At 46.5% G+C, this 23,498-nt stretch overlaps 4 protein-coding genes across 4 annotated transcripts; 1 reads left to right on the top strand and 3 right to left on the bottom strand.

Moving 5' to 3' along the window:
- Positions 1–1,471: 1,471 nt before the first annotated feature.
- On the bottom strand, positions 1,472–2,876 carry LOC147992371 (uncharacterized). The gene has a single exon (XM_087540301.1). It carries the CDS (start codon positions 2,638–2,640, stop codon positions 1,474–1,476), a length of 1,167 nt encoding a protein of 388 aa, XP_087396427.1. The 5' UTR covers positions 2,641–2,876; the 3' UTR covers positions 1,472–1,473.
- A 2,286-nt stretch (positions 2,877–5,162) lies between these two features.
- On the bottom strand, positions 5,163–8,972 carry LOC125527062 (septin and tuftelin-interacting protein 1 homolog 1-like). The gene has a single exon (XM_048691637.2). The coding sequence runs from the start codon at positions 8,259–8,261 to the stop codon at positions 7,245–7,247; it is 1,017 nt and encodes a 338-aa protein (XP_048547594.2). The 5' UTR covers positions 8,262–8,972; the 3' UTR covers positions 5,163–7,244.
- Positions 8,973–9,113: 141 nt separating this feature from the next.
- On the bottom strand, positions 9,114–14,838 carry LOC125527067 (uncharacterized). Its single transcript, XM_048691641.2, has 5 exons — positions 14,575–14,838; positions 12,737–13,021; positions 10,793–11,096; positions 9,860–9,937; positions 9,114–9,744 (listed from the first exon to the last, which is right to left on the bottom strand). The coding sequence occupies exons 2-5, from the start codon at positions 13,012–13,014 to the stop codon at positions 9,691–9,693; spliced, it is 714 nt and encodes a 237-aa protein (XP_048547598.1). The 5' UTR covers positions 13,015–13,021; positions 14,575–14,838; the 3' UTR covers positions 9,114–9,690.
- Positions 14,839–17,437: 2,599 nt separating this feature from the next.
- On the top strand, positions 17,438–20,659 carry LOC147992370 (vesicle transport v-SNARE 11-like). The gene is made up of 5 exons (XM_048691628.2): positions 17,438–17,690; positions 17,770–17,828; positions 18,015–18,203; positions 19,316–19,486; positions 20,374–20,659. Exons 1-5 carry the CDS (start codon positions 17,597–17,599, stop codon positions 20,452–20,454), a joined length of 594 nt encoding a protein of 197 aa, XP_048547585.2. The 5' UTR covers positions 17,438–17,596; the 3' UTR covers positions 20,455–20,659.
- The last annotated feature ends 2,839 nt before the right edge of the window (positions 20,660–23,498 follow it).

The following is a 23,498-nucleotide window of genomic DNA, read 5'->3' as shown; positions in this document are numbered from 1 at the left end:
AAAGGCTGCAGCGATACTACCGCGGATAGGAGCGGATGTAATTTTTTACTACCGCTCTTGGGAGCGGTACTACCGCTTGGAGCAGTACTACCGCGGCTACTTCCGTGGCTACTTCCGCTCGGGACCAAAAACTCGTCACAAGTCCAGCGGTGGTAGGCACGGATGTAATTTTTTAGTACCGCTCGCAAGCAGTAGTACCGTTACCCTTAGCAGTAGTACCGCTACCCCTAGCGGTAGTACCGTGAGGTCAAGCGGTACTACCGCTCCGACGGTTCTTCTGGCTTTTATGCCTCCTCGTTGTTGTGTTTCAAAGGGCTACTACCGCCCTAGCAGTAGTACCGCTCCTTGGAGCGGTAGTACCGCTCGGTGCGGGCTGTGAGCATAACGGTTGGATTTTTCCCCACCTATAAAAGGGGGTCTTCTTCCCCAATGAACTTTATCCTTTGAGCTCGTGTTCTTCCCCCATTGTTGACCTTCTTCGAGCTTGCTAACTCTCAATCCCTCCAATGATTCTTGCTAGTTCTTGAGGAAAAAGAGAGAGGAGATCTAGATCCGCGTTTCCACCAATCACTTTCTCCTCTAAGTGAGGGGAACCCCTTGGATCTAGATCTTGGAGTTCTTCGTGTTCTTCTTTCGTTCTTCCTCTCATTTTCCTCCCTAGCATTAGTTGCTTTGGTGGGATTTGGGAGAGAAGGACTTGGGCACTCCGTGTGCCCTTGCCATTGCATTTGGTGCATCGGTTTGAGTTCTCCACGGTGATACGTGAAAGTGAAATTTGAGAAGCTTATTACTCTTGGGTGTTTGGACACCCTAGAGCTCGTTCCTCTTGGTGCCTTGGCGCCCTAGACGGTTGGTGTTGTTCGGAGCTCAATCATTGTGGTGTAAAGCTCCGGGCAAGCGTCGGGGTCTCCAATTAGGTTGTGGAGATCGCCCCGAACAATTTGACGGGCTTTGGTGACCACCCCCAAGGGTTGCCAAAGTGTACGGGTTCGGTGACCGCTCCTAAGGGTTGCCATTTGTACGGGTTCGGTGACCGCCCACAAGGGTCCCTTAGTGGAATCACGGCATCTTGCATTGTGTGAGGGCGTGAAGAGATTACGGTGGCCCTAGTGGCTTCTTGGATAGCATTGTGCCTCCACACCGCTCCAAACGGAGATTACCATCTGCAAGGGTGTGAACTTCGGGATACATCGTCGTCTCCACGTGCCTCGGTTATCTCTTACCCGAGCTCTTTACTTATGCACTTTACCTTGTGATAGCCATATTGTTTTTGTCATATATCTTGCTATCACCTAGTAGTTTATCTTGCTTAGCCTAAGTTGTTGGTGCACATAGGTGAGCCTAGTTGTTGTAGGTTTTGTGCTTAACAAATTAACCGCTAGGTTTATTCCGCATTTGTTCAAGCCTAAACCGTAATTATTTTAAAGCGCCTATTCATCCCCCCCCCCCCTTCTAGGCGACATCCACGATCTTTCACTTGTCCTGCTCCTTGGTGACACTGATGTTGTCGTTATTGTTGAGCAACTGGAACCTGTTGACCTTCTGGACACGAGCACTCCTCAAAACTGTAGCACTTAGTGGCATAAGACTAGAGTGGAAGTAGGCACACGCTACTCTCGTGGGCGGACATACGCCGAGTGCAGATTCTGGTAATTCCATGTTGGTGTCTTGGTCTAAACTTTTTGCAGAACACCTGGAAGACGTTGACATAGGAACACTTTGGAACATGTTGATGGCACCTGTGTACAGCTTGAAGTGGAGATCACCCAGGCAAACCAATGGGGCGGCCACACTTGGAGCGATTTCGATTGCTGTTGACGCCTCCACAGCGACAGAGACAAGAGTTGTAGCATTGTCCCCTCCTGGGCTCGCGGTCGAGCAGGTGGCGGCCGACGCGTCAACAGAGTACATGTCGCCCAATGTAGAGGTGTGGGTTGGCATTGAGATATCCATGGCCATTGCCTGCACTACCCCTGGCGCTGGAATGATGGTGGTGGAGATGGCATTGTGCGTGTGGGAGTTCGCTGCTGTTGAGCATGCACCCAAGACGTCCAGTGTGGTGGTCGGCGTCGAGGTCGAGGCCGCTGGCTCGAGGCCGACACAGTAGCGCTCGACGACGTTGATGGTGACCTTGGACGAAGCTGGTGTTGCGGGAGAAGCGGGCGCCGGCACCGACACGATGGCGGCACGGCTTGGGCATTGTGTCGAACATGTGGCGGGCATCCAAGCAGCGAGGACGCTGGCGTCTCTGTTCTCAATTGTCTGGCGCGGCGCATCCTCTTCTTCCTGCTGTTGTTGTTGCTGCGTGAAGGTTGATGCCGATCTCTGAGCAGAGACCACCACGGATGCATCAGAAACAGATGCGTTGTCGTCCGCCAGAGACACAGTTGGGGTTGATGTAGTCGTTGGCGCATGGTCGAGGTACTCGTGGTACCCTGCGCGCGCGGCCCGTAGCGCTTCTGCGACGGCCGCCGACACCTCAGATGCCACCTGCGCTGCGATGGCCGGAATACGGGCGGCAAACTCGGCGCGATGCTTGTTGCTCTGGTCCGCCCACTTGGTGAGGTAGCACTGCTGGTGGTCCTCCGCCAACGCGAACACGCGATCTCGGCTGGCCGCCGAAGCTGATCCGCGTAGCATTGTTGAACAGGCTGGATGGACGCTCTCTGATCCAGGAAATTTGTTTGGCTTGAATTTGGAGAAGTTAGGGAAATTTTTGTACAACAGAATTTCGTGGCTAAGGATCTATGGCTCTGAATACCAATTGTTAGCAACACACTAGTACAGAGATCAATTGCTCAAGGATTTGAACTACAAGCCATGGATTCATCAAGGTTTAGCTAGTACAGAGGAGGAGAGGAACACGAGAGGAAGAAGATACATAAGCAGAGGAGGCCGAAGCCGTCCAAATCCTAGCTTTTTTTTTTTGAGAAAAGTCCAAATCCTAGCTGAGTAGTCCGTAGCCTGTTCACTTGTATTTGTAGTCGCTGCCTTCCAGCAGCCCAGGCCCAATATGCGCGCCCAATAGTCCAGCCCATGACGAGAGTAGGGGCGGTTGCTAACAAAGAAACAACAAAATTATGGGAGGTTAAGTTTTGGGAGAAGGGCTAGGTGCGGAAGAGTTTTAACTTCTCAGCCCTTCTTTGGTTTAGAGGAATCTTATAGAAATTTCATAGGATAGGATTTCTATAGGAAAAATTCCTTTAGAGCCCTTTGGTTTGTAGGAATGGAATCCTATTTCTATGGAGGAATTCTTCCTATCCTCCACATTTCATAGGAAAATAAACATTAGCCTAGACTCAATGGAAAAAATCCTATGATGTGAACCAAAGGGCATCTCCTTACCTATTTCTACTCATAAGATTTGAGATACATGTCACTTCACTTCCTAGAACTTTCCTATTCCTATGACTTTTCTATCCTATGAACCAAAGGAGGAGGCCTCAGAATGTGAAAAGTTAAGTTTTAAGGGGTCATTTGAGGGTCGCCTCAGAACGTGAACAGAGACGGCGTGGGTTCCTAGTTTTAATTTTTGAGGGATTCCTACATTTATTAAAAGGTCGGAGGAGAAGAGAAGGTAGTAGTATGGATTCTGTGGTAAGTGCAACTGCCGAACAGGAGAATACGATGCGATTGGTAGGCGCCATGCAGGCAAGAAAGAATAAGATAATTGTTCCCGCAAAAAGAAAAACATAATTGTTGGAATACAAAGTTGTGTCTGAGCAATTCCTTGGTTCCAAAATCCATTTTGTTCTCCGAGTATCTGGCCAATCAGTTCACGGCAACAAAAATGTGCCCAAGAGGATCCAACTGCCATAATCAATCAGTTCTACCACAACGACAGCTGCTTGCCCTTGATACGTACCGAATCCGTTGTCTGAAGCTGAATGATTGTAAGTGGTTGTGACAAGGCATCTTAATGCTCACACCACATTTCTGTTGCTAGTGTTAACAGCTCAAACGGGATGTCCCATCCATCACCCGCCCACTTTTTCGAGATAGGCTTTCGCCCCGCTTTATATGTGAAGCAAATCGCCTACCCACTTAGCTGCAAGAATTAATTCTCGGCGTAGTTCGTTCAGTTCAACTGTGTGATCCATCGTATACTCCTTGCCTTGTCAGAGCAACCTGCCATAATTTCATCACTGAACCGGTAGAAGAGAGTGAGAGACAGACAGACACACACACACACAAGTGCTTCACAACAAGTGCTTCCCATTGTTGGCGGAGCTCGGATTTGTGGTGGTGCCGATAGTGTCTTTTTCTTTTGTTTCTTTTTGTGCTGCCTTTTGCGGTACTTTCCTCCTTTAGGGGTGTTCTTGTAATACCTCTTTCTATCAATGAATTTGGCAGTTCTCCTGCCAACGTTTAAAAAAAAAAAGAGATGCATGCATGCATTGGCCTAGCTAATCATTCACACCAGCTAAACAAAGCCTTTGCTGATCTGTTTTGCGCTCGGATCACTGGCCAAGAGGAAATTAAGATGAGAGTCCCCACAGGAACATCATAATCCTCTTTGACAGGCGTGCTGGTGCCCTGCCTGGACCAGGATGCTCCTTTCTTGCATTATTACTGAAAAAAAAGGAGCAAAAATCATACTGCTAATTTGTAATCTGCTTGCTTTTCAAGTGTGCCATACACCAATTAGCAGCTGCCAATAATGGGTTTCTACCATGTGGAAGCGTCCTTCACAAAAATTAGCAGCCTCCTATCTTTAAGCCGTGGGTTGAGGCCACAAAACCAATTATTAGCTGCCGCATGATGGAAATAGGGCAGCCCCTGAAACGTGGGGCCCACGGGGGTTCCCTCTTCGCCTATAAAACGGGCGCGCGCCTTCCCTCCAACCCATCTCTCTCACGCTCACACACCTCTGTTTCTTCATCGTGCCCGCTACTTCAAAGAAGCAAGCACACGTCCCACCTCTCTTCGCCTCCATGGACTCCAAGATGTTGCGCTCCGCGGTCATCGCGGCCGCCGTCGCCGTGTCCACGCTCGCGGGGGTCGCCTACGCCGTCGACCCGCCGGCCGCCGCGCCGGGCCCCGGCGGCCACGCCACCTCCGGCGCCGCCGCCCTGTCGTCGTCGTCGATGGTCGCCGCCGTCCTCTGCCCGGCCGTCGCGCTCCTCTTCGCCAACCTGCGCCACTGATGATGATTAAACAAAGGGAACCATGCTGTCAATTAACCGTCGACGTGCGTCGCGCGGATATCGGTCTCGTTGTATTCTTGTACGTCTTTGCTCCTTTGATTTCCGATGATGATGATTGGTCGGTCCGCGCGCTGTACAACCAATTAATGTGAAATTCTATTCATTCGGTTATTAAGGGTTCATGCCAGCATAATATTCACCCTCATCTTTGCTCAAGCCTCAAGAACATTCTGCCAGGCTGCCTTTCACTTTATTTCCTTGTGATTTCGACGTCTTTGCACCCTCAATCGATCTTGGGTGGGTTCAGTTGGGATATAAAGACTTAAAGAGGGAATGTAAAGCTAAGAAAGCAGCTAAAGAAAACAATGATTGCATGAAAAACAGGATAAAAAGCGTGAAAATATGCAAAGCTAAGAAAGCGGCTGGTTGCCATGCAATGCGATGGCTGTAAAGCAGACGCACATATCCATCAAAAATTCGAAATAGTGCAACCCTGACCTGGCCTTTTCGGTGCTGTTCAACTCATCCCTGAATTCTCTATTCTCCTGTTGCTATTGTTGTTGTTCGAAAAACAAAAACAAATGTCGAGTGCACGCTAGCTAGCTAGTAGTTATGCACATACAAGCAAAGATTGCATGTATAAATTGGCACACTTTGCAGAGTTGGATTAATTTTTCTTTTACCAATAGTAGTCATTTCTGATGCAAAAGGCCGGGGGAATCCCTCATTTTCAAATAAAAACTTTATTAGCCGTTTCAAAATTGTAATCAAGTTCAATTTTGAGCAAGATGCGCTGCAGACAAATTACACAATGCCATTCGGATGGGAAATGGTAACCCACGGCTTAATTTGTTTATCCTGAAGCAAAGGAAAACGCCCATTTTGGGTCACTAGAATACTCTCTGAGAACTAGAAAGGATTGGCTGATAACTTTAAAACAGGTAGATGCATTACCTTGTTGAATTAAGTGGTTTGACTAATGATGCGTAGATGATTTTGCACACGTCCCAACCCATTAAAATATGGTAGAAAACATAAATTATAGAAATAAAAAATCAGAATATTATTAAAGCAAAAAAATAACAGTACTTAAAATCATGCAGCATTCTGAAAAAATAAAATGAAATAAATTCTACACAAGTTACCCAAAAACATGTGAAATGGCTAATGTTTTTAGGAAAAGGTCATAATATTATTAAAAAACAATTAACTAAAAGAAAACTAACACCAAATTTTTCTACTGTCGTGAATGTTTCTGAATGTTTGTATCCTTTACATTTTCTTAGGATTGTGTAATAGTTTTCCTTGAATTACCTGGATTTTCTAAGTTCTTAAGCAAAGTTGTAATGTAGTTTTCCTATTTTTTTATTTCCTAAGAAATAATTATTACACGAACCATCAATTTTGAGCCAGCTTTCAAAGTTAATGGTCAAATTTGTCTTACTTTAGAAACTATAGATCAAAACACGACTTAGCTTATAGTTGAGGAAATGAACTAAAGAGGGAGGAAATGAAATATACATTTTCTAGAGCAACTTTCTGTTAGACTATTAAGATGGTGGTTGTTAACCACAGCCCACAAGGGATCAAAGGTTAGGTTTGGCGTCATGTATGTCTCATTATGACAGAATATTATTTTACAAGTAGGCCACTTTCTCGTCGAAAGTAAGGCGCCTATGGTGTGGTCGATAATCTTGAACCTCCCTGCCATGTTAATGTTCATGTACAACTTGGGGTAATCTAGAAGAAGAGATGATTGTTCGAATGTTTTCAGCATTATGGTGATTCTTCATCTGATATGTCTTATTTTGCATGGAATGGTAACATGCTTCTTGCTATACTAAGGTGCACATACTTTTTTTTATCTGTTGCGATTTAATCAAATAAGTTATTCCTGTTATTTCCATACGACCCGAAGAAAAGGAACATTTTCTTAATCTCCAATATCCTTGAGAGGATCTATTGAGTGGCATAATATTGAGTAGGTACTTGAGTATTTCCACAATATTACATTGAAACAAAATGAGTAACTACATCTCTACAATACAAATTGCTGAGTAACAACATGTTTATAAGAAAATTTGCAGCCAATGCAGACTACCAAGTATAATTTACAAGTATGTTGACAATGTCAACACCAACTTCGAGATGTGCGAGCACGCGTTCATCGGCGAGTAGCTCTGGCGTGAAGAGCTTTTTCCAGCCGGTGCACCATGCGGTGGCCTCCCCAAACGAGGGCTTTGCGGCGTGCAACCAATGTCGCAGCGCACTTTTCCATTTGTCGAAAAACAACTCGGCTTCTAGGATAAATACCATGTCTTCAACATGCACGAGAGGTGCCCATAGCATCAACGTGCAGAACGAGGAGTCGATTTGCTTCGGCGGTGTGATCCTCAGGTTCCGTGTGAATTGTGCCAGCTTCAGTAAGATGTGGCGTCGGCTGAAGGTATCCCATTGCGTTGGGTCAAGGTATCCCTTCCATGGCGAGACGATGTCGTAGCCGCCATTGCTTATCTTGCTTTCGACAATGTCATAGAGACTCTCCGGTAAGTGGTCGATGAGAGGAATCAATGGGTGAAGCCAGTGGTGACAGTCCGGATCCCACGATGGCATCCACTCTCGCGCATCCATGGCCATCCTCGGCATGATCACCTTCTCAATGATGTACCGCAAGGTGGAGGATGGCAGTGTGGCCTTCCACAACCCTAGCGCACGGTTCTCCTGGATCACCTTCTTGGACTTGACGATCGCCGCCAATGCGTCCGCCGTCTCCACGCTATCGTCCCCTTGAAGAGCCATGTCATGCAGCAATGAGAGGATCTTTTCGTAGCACTCTACTTCAAGACGCAGGGCTCGTGAAAGACCCTTCCACGCATGCCACTCCTCTTCCACATGTGGCAACGGCGGAACGTATAGGCCATTGTCATATGGTTTCTCACAATGACCGATGCCAGCTTTTGGAGACCGCACGGTGAATTGTATAGGCGCGATGATCCCTTGCCCATGTGCACCGAGACCTGAGCCTTCTCGATAGTTCCAACGTCGCATCATCTTCGCCACTGCGAGGCTAGGGAATGCGAGGTTGCCTGACATATCATGTTCGAGTAGCGCCATGCCTAGCAAGCAAACAGACGACTGGCAAACAAAAAGTTTGCCAAAGATGAGTGTTTCTTAATGTGAGACAAGGCTTCAGGTTAGAGTGATATTTCACACTTTGTTCTTTTGTGTTGATTAAGTACAAGAGTGTTTTTTTTCTCAAAAACACATAAGAGTTTTGTGCAATATTTCGTTAAGAGAGAGAGAATTAGAGTTTTGTTACAGCACCACAGCGACACTGGCAACAGAGAACCTGCAGGCGCTACCCCGTTGCCTTTTATGCTTTAAGAGTAAGAATGTATTTATTTATTTAGTAACAGTAAGAATTTATTTATTTCTTTTACACCCTGAGCGTGAATGTTGACTCTTTTTATGTTGACTCCTTAAGAGTAAGAATGTATTTATTTATTATGCCTTTTATGCCTTTTGCAAGGACTGGTCCAACAATTGTATATAAAATTGTTTATTTAAATCATCTATAAGATTTTAGTCTTGCATATGTTACATGTAAAGAAGAAAATTGATGGGAGAGTGAATCATTGCCAACCCATACCTTTTATAAGTATATACAAGAAAGATATTTTTCTTTTAGGCAAAGAAAGAAAGATATTATTGGATTGATCAAGTGAGGAAAACAACGTGAGTACATGGACACCTGTCCCACGCGTAAGCAAAAAAGCAGAAAAGGGCCTTGAAGAAATAAAAATCTGTGGATCTGAATTCACGGCAGCACATCCCATGGACTCTCCTGAGCGCTTAGTGAGAGTTGTCTACGCTGTACTCCCTCCGTAAACAATTAGTGATCTAAATGCTCTTATATTTTTTTTACAGAGGGAGTAATTTCTTAAAAGAAAGACGATAGACCATAGATGACGTCAACCACAAATTTATATATCCATCAGCAGTGTGTCGCCTGATAAGCCTACGCATGGCATCATCGGATGCTCCAAATTGTAACTACGGATGAAGTTTACAGCAGCTGGTAGCCAGCAGGGGATAGACAAATTACTGAAGACCACCCTGGTAAATCCATCTTAACTTAAGTATTATTACCGTCATTTGCCAGTGCAAGCAGAGGGCAAACCCACACGCCCACCTGTACTGGAGCACACTACTTGGCACCAGTTTGACACAGCGAGATGCATATGTTCTCAAATGGTATCAACATGAGGTCAGGGCCTTTGGGCACAAGATGATATAGCCAACGCTCTCTTCTGTAAAAAACAGAGCCATGCACGGAAATAACCCGCAGCCGCTCCGTGTTCTTCCTGTGCGGTTTCCCGATCTCCGAAAGCCGCGGGCGCGAGAAGCGGTCAGCCCCAATGTTCATTCCATCTGGGAGAGGTTAATTTGCAATCTTTGGTTCGGCTACTGGATCTGTGGCGGTGTTTGTGTGTATTCTTCTTTCTAACTGCTCAGCTGCTCAGGCTCGACGACGGTCGTACCATTACTCTTCCGACTCGCTGTCCATGTCGTGCATCGCTTTCAGTCCCCTGGGCCGCTGCGAAATCGAGCAAGAAGAACGTCGGTCAGGCAGTTCATTTCTACCTAGTGCGTGAGTGATGCAGGGTTTACAGGACCAGAGATGATAACATGTTATGCTAGCCTTTGCTCACCTTCTTGGAGACCTTCTTCTCTCGTACTTCGTATCTTTCCAGAGTCAGGTCGCATAGCCATGTTCCAGGGCATACAAACTGCCAAAGATGGACAAACAAACATCAGGTCAGAACTGCAGAATCCGTGACACGGTTTCAACAAAAAAAAAACATATGAACAAAACTGTAGACATTAGTAATATCCTAAAAAAATTTGGCGCCAACTGTTTTCTAAAGCTAAACTCTAAGTATCTTTCCTTCTACAAAAGCTTCAAGTGTCTAAAAAGAAACCTTAACTCCAAAGCATGCTTCAACCACAAGCACAAGGACTAATTATTGCTCCACTGTATAGAATTCAGAAATGGAGTTCAACAGAGATAAGATAAGATAAAATGGTAATTACTTTGGCTGCTTCAAAGAAAGAAGGAGATTAAGATTAAACAGTAGGAACAACACAACACATGGAGCACTGAATGCTTCCAAACAGTCTTATATTTGCTTCAGACAGAAGCATGTTGTGGCATTATGGACGCCTCTTGGCAATCAAGTTAATTAAATCTCATGTATAATCAATGAGGCGTACATGGAATCTTTTGCTATTTTATTTGCACGTCTCCTTTGGCCAAGGGACAAGGCAGGCATCGTGAACAGAGATGGCCATATGCTCCATGTGATCGCATGCCCTGTCTCTATTAAAAGTGCCTATTCAAATGTGTTTACTCCGTCGTACGCTCTTGGTTTTCTTATCTTGCATTTAAGTTTGGAACCATTAGTAGTACTGCTGTGCAATTTTTAATACTACTGGAATCTCTGTGCAACAAGCAAGGAAACCAATTTATTTACTATCTATAAGAAGATAAGAATCCTATGCACCGTCAAAAGAAGACGAGAGAAGAATCCTAAGTGAAATGATTGACAGTTAAAAGTTTTGGAGCTGAGGAGAAAGTTTCATACATTGACAGTCCTCTGGATGGCTTTGACTCTCTTCTTGGGCCTCTGAGGCAGCTTGGACCCCTTGAACACCAAGAAGTCTTCTTCCTTCTCTTTGTTCGTCAGGGAGACTGCAAAGTTTGGCCAGATCGACCCTTCACTCCCTGACGACGAGCCCTTCTTGTCATCGAGAGAGGTCGGAGGCACCGCGTTGTTGTCGTTGTTTCCCTTGGCAGAGCGCTCCCTGACTGGGGATGTAACCGTGCGGATCGTGTTGTTCTGCTGCTGCTGTGATGGCGGCCTCATTGCTCCAGACTCCTCAGGATTCCTGCCAATTTGGTAGCACTAAGGATTAATAAAGATAATAAAGAAATTGCAATGTTACAATGATAACATAAAGAGGAGAACCAACTGTAATGTCTAGACTGGTGAATTATTTAGATGTTCTTTTTGTGAATTTGGAATGGTTGTGGCTAACCATTTTGAATTTTAAACATTTATTTGAACTGCGTCATAAGTAAGCTCTAAAAATAGAAGGAACACATTGAACAACAAAATTGTTCATTCATTTCTCTTGATGGGAAAAGTGTTTGCAGCTAATAACACGGATGAGATACAGTTTATGAAAATTGTAGCTATTCACTGAGTACGTTATAATCCTATATCAAAATTTCATGTGTATAGTCTTATAATTCAGCAAAAATGCAAAAGGGCAAAAGGTAATGTAATTATGTGCTTACAGACAGAAATCTATTCAATTGATTATTCAAAAAAACTATTCAAATTGTGGTCACAATGAGAATTGGGTACATAAACATACATGACCGCAAAATTTATGACTGCAAATCATGCATCAATGCCGAAACATGGGGAGAGTGGGGACTGCAAAATTTCATGATTCACACACATTTAGGGAAATGGGATAGCAAGCAAACAATAACTTCGACCTCAATCCAGCAAATACAAGAAACAAAATTGAAAAGGCGAAGAACAATGAATGAACAAGCTGTCACCATCACCATCCACTATACGTGTGGTGGTGACTGATTTGAGATAAATATGGTGTTTTCTTTCTCGGGCTAAAATTAGGCAGCAGTAAAATAGCCGATACAAAGTATGTGGCCATCCAAACACACATGCTGACAAGCTATTGCCATCAACAACTTAAATGAGAACCTCATCGCTCACAGCTTTCACGAACAATCCCAATAATGAAGCAGATCAAAATCGAAGATTCACGGATCAGGTCCATCTGAGAAGACAACTAGCAGAGCTTGAATTGAGCTTTAATCAGCTGGATTGACCAGACAAGTACCAGTCTGCTGGTGCTCCTAATTTTAGCCTAGCAAAAATCTGATTCTCCTGGCCTTCAAAGGGGCTAAGTTGAGCCACAAGAGAAAACAGCATGTAATCCCACTGTAAATAATTCAAGATTAGTACTGCTTGCCCCAAGGATATCGATCAAGGTTCAAATGGAGAAAACCTCAAGAACACCCAGGGCTTCACATCCTCTTGGACAATCCAGCAACACTTGACCAGGATAACTTGAAAGAGAAAAAAGCAGGATCACCCCATCATCTTTTGGAAGAACAGAAGGTTGGCCCAATGACAACAACATCGGCCAACCAACATCAATCATGTTGCCCCAAAACCAAAACCAAAAACCAATCATCGCATCGCCTACCATTCGGAATCACCAACTCCGCTATGGATATCGGTCATTCGGGTAAAGAACAGATCCACATTTGAATTTAAAAGTAAATCGGATCAAACGCAACCGAAACTTTCTGACGCTCCAAGTCACGTGCCCAGACACGGACATCACGTGATACCCAGCTGCTCTTTCAACCCAACGTCCCAACCCATGGAGGATTCTGAATGTCATCGCTAACCAACACGCGCAGTCAGAGAGTACAGTCAGAGGGAGGGAGAAAATGCTGAAGAACAGCGGCAGGGGGAGAGACGGACCTGATGGCGCGGTGGTGGGCGTGGCCGGGCGGGTGGTGCTGCGCGGCCGCCGTGGCTGCGGCGGCGGCGCGGCGCTGTCCTACCGCGGCCTTCTCGGCGGCCGCCGTGGCCGCGGCCTCGACGTCGCGTCGCTGCACCTTGACGCAGCGCAGGCGCTTCCGGTTTCCCCACTGCAGCAGCAGGTCGCGCTCCGCCGCCGTGCCACCGCCAGCGCCCCCGCCGCCGCCGCCGCGCGCGGAGCCTCGCGTCTGGTAGTTCTTCCTCGACTCCCTCTCCATCGCCGTGCTGCACGAAAGATGGAACCAAAAAAATTTCAGTCAGATTGAACGAACGAACAGGGTGAGTTGGGGAATTTCTCTACTTGGAAGACCAAAACATGGACACGAGATGGGATGAAATCTAAAGACTCAGCTCAATTATTTTGTGATGGCCGATCAAACCAACCAAATAAAGTTGAAGGATACTGAATAATGCAGAGGGTAAAAAGGGGAAGATGAAGAATTCATCGCGGAGCAGGAGCTAAAAAATCAGTCGAATTGAAATGAACATGAGGGCTTGGGGGATTTTGTCTGCTTGATCTAACTGGGAGACCGAAACATCGAGAGAACGCTCAGATTCAACTCCATTCACTGGATTTAAATTCTCAGTCAAATTGTGTTGAAATGAACAGGAGGAGTTTGGGGAATTTTGCCTACTTGATTGATCCAACTGGAAGGCCAGAACATCGAAAGAACAAGGGATGAACACTTAGATTCAACTCAATTCACTGGATTTTAGTGGCCGATCAGATTAACCCAACAAGGCTTCAGCCTTTGCGAGTTGTGCGTGGGGAAAAAAGGTGAGCTTCTTGCTTTCAGATCGAACCGGCGTAAAACCAGGGAAGTTACCAGATCAAATCCAAAAACAAGTGCCTGGAAATTCAGCTCAATTCAACTCATTTACACCGAACAAATCAAATAACTGAAAGGATAGAAGAATAGAACGAATCGAAGGGGTGATTCTAAAGTGAAAATTGCGGTTCCGCAAATTCTAGATATGATGGAAACCCAAAAGAAAATCGAACACAACACACCAATCGGAAGCAGAGGGAAAATTTAAGGCTAAAATGTGCCGGCTTGACGATAGTATAGTATACAAGAAAAGGGGGGGAAACTGAAGGAGATGAGCCAAATTCCGAACCACCACCAGCACGCAACCTAAACAACGCCCGATTTGAGCTCTCTTTTGCCGATCGAACTAGTGTGAAGAACACCAGATGGCACGGATGATACTACGTACTAATCATCTACAACCTGCGGAACAGGCGGTGAAATTATGTCGGCGAAATCGCCCGATCCTTGCCGAGTACTGCCTCCCAATCGCGCGAATCCCAGGTCAAGTCGGGCCAGATTATGCTCAATCGCAGGCGCGCAACTCGACGCGGCCCATGCCGTAATGCGGCTCCGCGGATTTGATCCAGATAACCGATTGCTACTTCACCCGAGCTCGATTCAAATCATCCGCTGCAGATTACCCCTCAGTTCACCCGGACCAGGAAACGCAGGGGAACCGGACGAATCATAGCACGGAGGACATCCAACAAAAGTAGAATTCAGGAAATCCCCGGAGAAGAGAGAGAGGGAACTGGATCTTTCAGATCAAACCACCGAACCAAGGAAACCAAGAATCCAACCAAATCAAAAACTAAAACTCAGAGAGAAATCACAGAAAAAAAAATCCAACCAAAAGCTTCACCGGAGCGCAAACCGTCCGAGTCCACTTTCCCCACAGAAACCGCCCCGGGGCATACAAATGGGCAAGGAAAGAACCGCAGATGATCAGACGGGATGGGCCAGTACCTATGAAAGATCGCCGCCTTTCTTAGTGCTCCAATCCAATCCGCAGCCGAATTCCCTCGCTCCTCCCCTCCCCCTCGAGACGCCGGGCCGGAAGTGCGGATTGATCTCAGGCTGGGACGAGCAGTGGGATTAATCGGAGAATTCGGAACAGCTTTTGGGTGCCTCCTCTACGGGATTGTTCTTCCCCTCTACAAGGCAAAGCCAGCGAGAGGAGGAAGAAGAAGGCTCCCTCTGTTTTATATGCGCTCTACCTCACCCACTTCTGGATCCCTCGGGCACACCAAAACCGGATCCGGGGCGCCCCCGGCCGTCGGTGCGGGGATGGAGGGTCCGGATCGGCCAGGCCCGTCGCCGTCCCGCTCCCCCGCACCGCTGGCTGGCTGGTCTGCAGTGTTTTTGCTCCGCTCCACACACGCGGTTGATGCCGCCAACGAGCCGTGGGCTGGGCCTCCTTGGGCCGCGGTCTGGGTCTAGCTCTGGCAAAGGGCATGCTGCTCTGTTTCAAAAAAAAAATCTGTTTTAAAAAAATCTCTTCTAGGAAAAACTGTTTCTTTGCCTAAGAAAAAGGAATGACTATGTATGCCCCTCAAAAAAGGAAAAATATCCCCCCCCCCCTCAAAAAAACTATTTCTAGTTTCTCAGAAAAAAGGAAAAAATATTTCTACACCTAAAAATAGGAGGAAAACTACTTCTTGCGAAGAGGAGATAGATAAACTCAATCTCCAGTGGTCGCCACTGCCGAACGGCTTGGCATTGTCTCTTGCGATCGGGAAGTCGTCGTGATAAGGCCAGTTGTACCAACGCCTTAGAGAAGAAGACAACTGTCATAGAAGCCTTGTGTAGATCGGGAAATCCCATAGTTGAATCATCTCCCGAACAAAGTTGTCTTCGTCTTAACAACGACGGTGGAGAGAAAGTCATTATGACGAGAGGGGTAAGAACTCTGTTACAAAAAAATAAAAGAGAAAATCTTTTGACATCACAAGATTGTTTTAGCTAGACTCCCTACTCTCTGGTTGGGATGAGGAGGAAGTGGAAGGAGGTGACATGTGTGGAGGGAAAGAGATGAAAGAAGCAGAGAAGTATGAGGGGGGGAAAGAGTTATCCGATCAGTTGGAGGAGGAGCAGTGACGCGAGAGGAAGAAGCAAGTGACAAGTGAAGCAAGATAGGGTGGTGGACCTAGGAGATGTCAACTGTTGTATGTGTTGAAGAGCATCCGTGCCTATGCACAAACGAGATGGGTTGAAGAAGAAAGGAAAAAGAGGGAAGGGTGAAGAAAGAAGTAGCAAGGAGGATTGGGAAGGAGAGAGGCTCACGAGGCACGCCTATTGCACGAGCTGTAGTGTGTTCTCTAGTGTCATATTAAGAGACAACCCCTAACTCTTTCTTACAACGGTCCGCCTCACAACCCATGAAACCTAGTCTCTTCATAGTTGGGCTATTTTTTACTATTATTCTCAAGCGGCGGATGGCTCTCATTTGTTTCACTTCTCGCACCTAGTGCAATCTCAACTTCTCCCAAAATGTGATGAAAATGGTTGGTCCCATCGATACTCTCGAGAGGTATGTGGTTTGTGAAAAGTAAATAAGAAAATAAACCTTTTTAAGCCGTGGACCAAAACCATTGAGCGTTATTTTTCTCAAGAATAGGATTTCTGACTCCGTTTTATATTATTGAAAGGTAAGAGGTCTGCTTACGATGACAATTTAGAAATTTCCCACCTCCATGATGTTGTAAGCTTTTTTAGGGGACCATGATGTTGTAAGCTAGGAGTTTGCCTAGGGTGATTTTGTAGTAAAGCTAAGAGATCCATCTACTATAACAACTTACGAAATTTTAGGAACCATGAGAAGCACAAGAGGTGAGAGAAACAACTGAGAATGAATGTAATAAATTACTCCCTAAGGTAGCTCATCTCAAATTCCTTTTTTTAGGGAAAACACTTGTAATCATCCGGCCGATGAATGCGTTGGAAATCAACCGCCTTGCGCGCTCCCCATGCGTCCCTGGCCCACCCTTTCCATCTCCCGTCCAACCTTATCTATAGTTCTACACGATGCTATCATCTCTTCCAGAAATTTCTCAGAGGCAACCCCATCCTATCTCTTTCCTCTCCCTTTGATTTTGACCCCCAACTTCTTTCTCTCTCTGGCCTCTCTTGATCCAGCCCCACACTATGAGCGCAAACTATTACATGAGTCATTCGGCTGCTGCAGAGCAAGCCAGCGCCGCCGCTCCGCTGCAGGAAAGCATGCCTGTGCGCTGCTGCAACTGGAGCAGCAGCTGCTTGCATCAGAGTGCTTCAAAGGAAGGGGTCACCTATATAGAACTTCGTCGGCGCTGCCTAGCTGCTCCAACCACCCAGACCTCATCAGAACACAGTTGACAATGGCGATTCGGTGTTTCTGCAACATGGATAATGTTGCTGAGACATCGGTGGTGTTTTGGGAACATGAGCGGTGTTGCAAAATGGCTCTGTGTAACAAAAAAGTTCCCGCAACAAGGCCTCTGTTACAAAAAATAAATAAATCTGCAACAAGACCTTTTTTGCGAAAAATTTCTGCAATAAGATCTTCGTTTGTATTTTTTTTTTTTTTGCAACAGGCATTATGTTGCGGTGGTCTTTCTGCAACACCTCTCCTGTTGCAAAGCGAGGTTGTGCATGTGGGTAGATCGGATGGCTATCAACAAGTCCAACCAATGGTCAGCTAAGCCGAAGATCTTTTTTAGTATCTGCTGGCGGATGCGTAGCACTGCCTTTTTTTTAGAAGAAGCTCGTCTCAAATTCTTTAGCCCAACAAATCAATACGTTTAAGAGTGGGCTGGGCTAGGCCGGCCCAGATAGCCACGTCGGTCACTCGTCCGCGTTCCCGTCCCCCGTGCACCGGTTCGACACGGCACCCCACCTGCCGCCGTCCCCCGGCCCCTCCCCCTCGCCGGTCCACCGCCTCAGCTCCAATCCCGTTCCTCGATCGATCCGACTCGACTGCCTGCGACCGCGGATTCACCGGCTAGCTACCATGAGCGACGTCTTCGAGGGCTACGAGCGGCAGTACCGCGAGATCTCCGCCGCCCTCTCCCGCAAGTGCGCCGCCGCCTCCGCCCTCGATGGCGGTACGTGCGCACAACCCCAGGTTTCCGGTTGCTTCCATGCCTTGGTCTGATCCTCTTCTCTGCCTGTTCCCTTCACCAGAGAAGAAGCAGCAGAAGCTGTCCGAGATCCAGGCCCACGTGCAGGAGTCTGAATCGCTGGTAAAAAACGACTGAACTAAACTTTCTATGAGCAGCATTTTTACCACACTGGTCTCCCGTGCTTAATTTTAAGCTGTGGCGTGGAAGCTTTCCTCATAGTTCATGTAGAGATTGTGCATCTTAACTCTTATGAAAGCTCAGTCGTCTGATTATGCGTCCTGTTTCTGTTTGGCTGGCTTCCCGCAGATCAGGAAGATGGATTTGGAGGCGCGGAGCCTGCGGCCGACCGTCAGGGCCGGGCTGCTGGCTAAACTGAGGCAGTACAAGTCTGATCTCAACAACATCAAGAGCGAGCTCAAGAGGGTCTCGGCGCCTAATGCCCAACAGGCCACCCGGGAGGAGCTCCTCGACTCCGGCATGCCGGATTCACTCGGGGTGAGCTCCCTATCCCTAACGTTTCCGCCTTACGCCAAATATTATGTTTATTGCGCCTCTCACGCACTATCTAATATTCTAGCAAGTACTCACTTGTGACAACAATGGTGTAGTACTTCTAACAGATTCTGCTTCTGTGGTATGTATGTATGTTCCATCAGAAAATAATTTATCAGTGTGTGACCCTATATGACTTTGAATTGTGATATGGATGGGTTACAGTGCAAAGCACACCTTTGAAACATGATATTTAGAACAGTGTGCAGTATTGTGGTGTCTAAAGAAGTGTACCATATCTGATTTTAAATGGTTTGCATGGATATCCGTGAAGTGAGCACTGCTACTATTTCTTGAACTTCAGTTAGGTCTGTAATTTCAAGTTTTCACTCTTGTCAAGTCTAGTGCTTTGGTTATGGTTAGAAACTTAGAATTATATACATGACTTTTGTATAATCAGTTTATAGCTATGATAATACAGAGCCAGTCTGTGCTTGAAATCAGAAGCACATTTGGACTCTTTTGTCAATAAGCGATTCATATTCCCAGTTAATTAACAGTCTTGGATGTATTATGCGTTACCATGCAAAGTATGGGCAAAATAACAGAGGCACATTCAGTTCATCCTACTTATCACTTTAATTATTACTCCCTCCATTCCTAAATATTTGTCTTTTTAGAGATTCCAAATGGACTATCACATACGGATGTATATAGACATATTTTATAGTGTAGATTCACTCATTTTGCTCCTTATGTAGTCACTTGTTGAAATCTCTAGAAAGACAAATATTTAGGAACGGAAGGCATAATTGATACCGTTGCTCTTGAATATGTATTATTTTCGTTGCAAGAAAGCTTCATTGCATAAATTTTCAAGTAAACCTGTCTTCCATCCATTCATTAGCTTGGAATTTAGTTTGTTCGGATGGAAGTGGACATATTAAGATGAAATCTAGATTATTGTGTCAATTTATTACTGGATACCTCTACAACTGTCTTATTATTTCTCTGTGTTATATTGCCTTTCCTTTTATCCGTCATGTTTGTAATTTTGATATCATGGCACCATTACCTTTCTGATGTACCAATGCAATTATTATATCATGGCTCAGGCGTCATCTGATCAGAGAGGAAGATTGATGATGACATCAGAAAGGTTAAACCAGTCTTCCGACAGAATTAGAGAAAGCCAAATAACAGCACTTGATACAGAAGAAATCGGCGTGTCAATTCTTCAGAACCTTCATAATCAACGAGAGACACTGATGCATGCTCACAAAACAGTATGTACTTTGATTTTTCAAGTTCACTTTTATTTGGGACTTTGAGCCATCGTTGGAGCTAATTTGTTCTTTTTACCTTCTCTCGTCCAATTATTTATAGTTTGATCATTTCTGGCCTTACATATTGATCAGCAGCAACAACCTTAGCTAGCAAACTACATAGACAAGAAATGCCATCAGTCAGTTTCTGTTTTGATGTTGATACATTTACACCATATATGCTTATTGGAAACTGGTCAGTCCTTTATGAAGTACTCATACCTGAAATAGTGAAAGGTACATTCGCTGCCAAAATAGGTGTGTATTAGACATGACAGCTGTAAGAATATAGTTATCCAAACTTTTGTACAGGAGTTAGACCATGGTTTAGTGCTAGATGAGTCACTTCTGGATACCGCACAAGCATCCTGCTTCTTTGAACATGAGTTGCAAAATAACTTTAATGCTGCCAAATCATCGAAATAAGATCCATTTCTCACACTGATAGTATGCAGTTTTCAGTATCAAGAAAGAGATTTTTCCCCACTTGAGCACTTTGCTATTCCGGTCAAGAGACATATCGTGCATGTCCACTGTTCACAAAATGAAACAAATATTTGACCTTTTGATTTCTGAGGCGAATTCCCCAAAGCTAGTGGAACTTTAGCTTTTCCGCATTAGGTATAGCAACTCCGTGGCCCTCTTGGCCTGCTGTTTAGCTTTTATCTGGCATCACTTTCGGGTAAGTTGCCTGGATTTGTCAAGTAGAAGAAAAGCAGCTAGTACATGATTAACCCTGCTAATTATGACTTGAGAGGGTGATTCTCATCATTCAGCTATAGATTACATCTTCTGTTACCTGCCGTGTGGTGCGTACTAATGAAATTTCCTGCTGTTCTTGCTCGCAGTTGCATGGTGTGGACGACTCCATCGGCAAAAGCAACAAGATCCTGGCGTCCATGTCCAAGTGGAACAAGTGGTTTGTCTAGGTTGACTTCGTGTTATAGAAAGCTAGGAAGTAGGAATATATTGGATGACGATTTAAACGATGTTAGCAACCACGAGAGGCAGCCGAGACAAATGATAATAATATACTAAGCCTTCTTTGGTTCATAGGAATAGGAAAATCATAGAAAGTGAGATAATGTGTATATATATTCTGTTAGAATAAATCCGAGGCGCTCCGTTGATCTACCAAGGACCAAGCAATCACACAAGCATGACACCGAGATTTGTTAACGAGGTTCACCGATATGGCTACATCCACGGGGCATGACTACGGGCGCTCCTCCCCGTGACACCGTCATAATACCGCACCCCGCGCGCCCGGGCGCCGGCACACGCCGCCGGCTCCCCCGCGTGCCCGTGCTATTATGTTGGCATAGGTTACATCGTGTGTCTAGCCCCGCTATATATGAGAGGCCTAGGATACAGGTGTCCTATTAGGACACAACTCCAACCCTGTTTATACACAGTCCAAAACCAAGTCCAACTGTAACCTACCTTGTACAATAATATTCGACACAACTCTAACAAACTCCACCTTGGCGAATATTCTCCACCACCTTGGATTCATCCATGCGTCGAACCTCCATGTACATCGGAGTTGAGATACGCCATGAGCACCGCTGTTACTCCCAGACTCCATGTGACTCCACCTGCAACTGTAGTCCCTTCTCGTCTTCTTCATAGTCAACACTCGAGCAAAAAATTAAGTTCCTCATTACTCTACTTTGTGCTTCCAACTTCCAGAGAATCCGTTCAATGCCATCACACACTGATCACTGTCTGCGTGAAAATGAACAACTCACATATTGGACGCCACATATAAGAGTTACCTGAACTCAACGTTACCGCTCTTTCTTGACCGCATATCTGAAACTTGAAAGAATTTCACTGTTGCCCTGTGTCACCCTGAGTCAAATTCATAGTTGTCTCATCCTTTTTCCCCGGATAGTGTCTAACATATCCCATAGCTATAGCACTCCACCTCCTTCTGTACTTGTCATCCGCACTTTGCCATGTGCACTGAACACCACAGAATATACGGCCATGTACTCTCAACTTTTGACAATTTCAGACTTTCCGCCACTTTCTCAGATTCTCCATGGTCAACTCCTGTCCATCAACTAGCACCAGTAGACCCAGTCACCAACTTGAATCTAGTACTCGTCAACACTGCTTCAGCACCCCCTGCACAGTTTGTCTGACCACATGTCTGACCATCAGTGCCTTGGCCTGTCGCTGTGTCCCGTGCTTACCGCACGCCTCGCCGCTATCACCGCGTCGAGTCTCTGCTGTCCTGGTCGAGTCTCCCGGGTCGCGAACCCACACCACTCAACCCCCACTGCAGAGAACCACCGGTCATCACCGACCGATGCCAAGTATCACGCCTCCATCAGACCACTGGTACCCAGTCCGATCCACGTGTCTCTCGCTATCCCGCTGAAATAGGCTTCGACTCTCCATGCATTTACGCCGTAGCCCCTCCATCAGCACAGAGTGAAGTCTTTCGCTAGACTCCAGCTCCACCTTCAACATGACTCCATGTAGCTGCGCTATGCTACCCCACGCCCTGTCGACTTCAAGCTCTCATGTGTACACAACCTTGAATCAACCCTGCGCCATAGTCTGTCGAAGCCGCACAAGCCCTTAGACCTGCACCACGTGTTTCCATGCCCTAGAAGTCGGCCACCATCAGCATCACGCTCCTATGTCATCGTCGCCGAAATCAACACCGTCTTCTGCTTTGACCAACATCCCCGTCGATCCATCAGACTGTCCAGTCCGACCCAGCCGAATAATATCCGACTGCAACCATGCTCCACCTTGTGTCATGACCAGCCTCACACATCTCAATGCATTACTTGACGCCCTGTGTTTGCATGACCCTGTCACGACGAACTCCAGACTCCTGCGAGCTTTATACGCATGTCGCCAGCATGCCTCTGCACGCTGCAAGCCCCCCCTCAAACTTGTGCCCACCGCTTTGACAGCTCCACAATTACTTCTAACCTCGCTCAGAGTTCTGGAAAACTTTTGCATCCAATAAACCAATTTACCATCGATTCTTCATGGAGCACCTTATTCTCAGACGTCGAGTAGACCTTAATCAAGCTTAGCCAATGCACAATACTCCTGCAACCTTCCGTGTACCCTTAGCACATATGGATCGGTTCCCTTTTTAATCCACCTCAATGCTCGTGGACACTGGTGCACGTTGGGGCTTGCACCTTTTTTCCTTGTAACAAATCTCATGTCTGCTTTCGCCACGTGCTGCTCCTGGGATCCCTGTGTACATGACCCCGCGGCCAACCTGGAACTGCCTGAGCCTTGCGCGAGCGCCGTACTGGGCCTTGGCCTCACACGAGCGCTCCCTGCTGCAACCATCGGCCGGTGCAACCGCGCCTGGCCGCTGCCTCTGCAACGCTTGCTCCCTGCGCTACGTGCCCAAGCCACCGATGCTTCCTGCTTTGGATCGGACCCGACCCGATCTGTCACCAAACACTGAAGACTCCCGCAACTGCACGTTCCAGCGCCGCCGTCGTTACACGCTTCCAATCTTGCCGACTCCAGCACGCCTAGCTTCGATTGCTTTGACTCTGCCGTGGTTACCATACACGCCAACACCTTTCGATCGAGCCGATCAAATATCAGCTTTATCTAGGCGCGAGATCGCTCCTGACGACAACCTCCACTGCCGTCTAATCACCCCGCCCATCGTCGGACTTCTCCACGGCCTCCTCTAGATCAACACCGCAGTCTCTTCGAACCTTGCTCACGATACCACTTGTTAGAATAAATCCGAGGCGCTCCGTTGATCTACCGAGGACCAAGCAATCACACAAGCATGACACCGAGATTTGTTAACGAGGTCCACCGATATGGCTACATCCACGGGGCATGACTACGGGCGCTCCTCCCCGTGACACCGTCACAATACCGCACCCCACGCGCCCGGGCGCCGGCACACGCCGCCGGCTCCCCCGCGTGCCCGTGCTATTATGTTGGCATAGGTTACATCGTGTGTCTA

Source organism: Triticum urartu, chromosome 1A (assembly GCF_056163025.1).
Source record: "Triticum urartu cultivar PI428250 chromosome 1A, HENAU_Tu73, whole genome shotgun sequence".
Classification (NCBI taxonomy): Eukaryota; Viridiplantae; Streptophyta; class Magnoliopsida; order Poales; family Poaceae; genus Triticum; species Triticum urartu.
Note: the sequence above shows the minus strand (reverse complement) of the source record. Positions and strands in the feature narration are given on the sequence as shown.

Coding starts and splice junctions, on each gene's coding strand:
- LOC147992371 (XM_087540301.1), bottom strand. CDS start 2,640: ATGCTACGCGGATCAGCTTCGGCGGCCAGCCGAGATCGCGTGTTCGCG.
- LOC125527062 (XM_048691637.2), bottom strand. CDS start 8,261: ATGGCGCTACTCGAACATGATATGTCAGGCAACCTCGCATTCCCTAGC.
- LOC125527067 (XM_048691641.2), bottom strand. CDS start 13,014: ATGGAGAGGGAGTCGAGGAAGAACTACCAGACGCGAGGCTCCGCGCGC. Junction 9,938..10,792: donor CCATCCAGAGGACTGTCAAT/GTATGAAACTTT, acceptor CATCTTTGGCAG/TTTGTATGCCCTGGAACATG. Junction 9,745..9,859: donor AGAAGAAGGTCTCCAAGAAG/GTGAGCAAAGGC, acceptor TCGATTTCGCAG/CGGCCCAGGGGACTGAAAGC.
- LOC147992370 (XM_048691628.2), top strand. CDS start 17,597: ATGAGCGACGTCTTCGAGGGCTACGAGCGGCAGTACCGCGAGATCTCC. Junction 17,691..17,769: donor CGCCTCCGCCCTCGATGGCG/GTACGTGCGCAC, acceptor TCCCTTCACCAG/AGAAGAAGCAGCAGAAGCTG. Junction 17,829..18,014: donor TGCAGGAGTCTGAATCGCTG/GTAAAAAACGAC, acceptor GGCTTCCCGCAG/ATCAGGAAGATGGATTTGGA.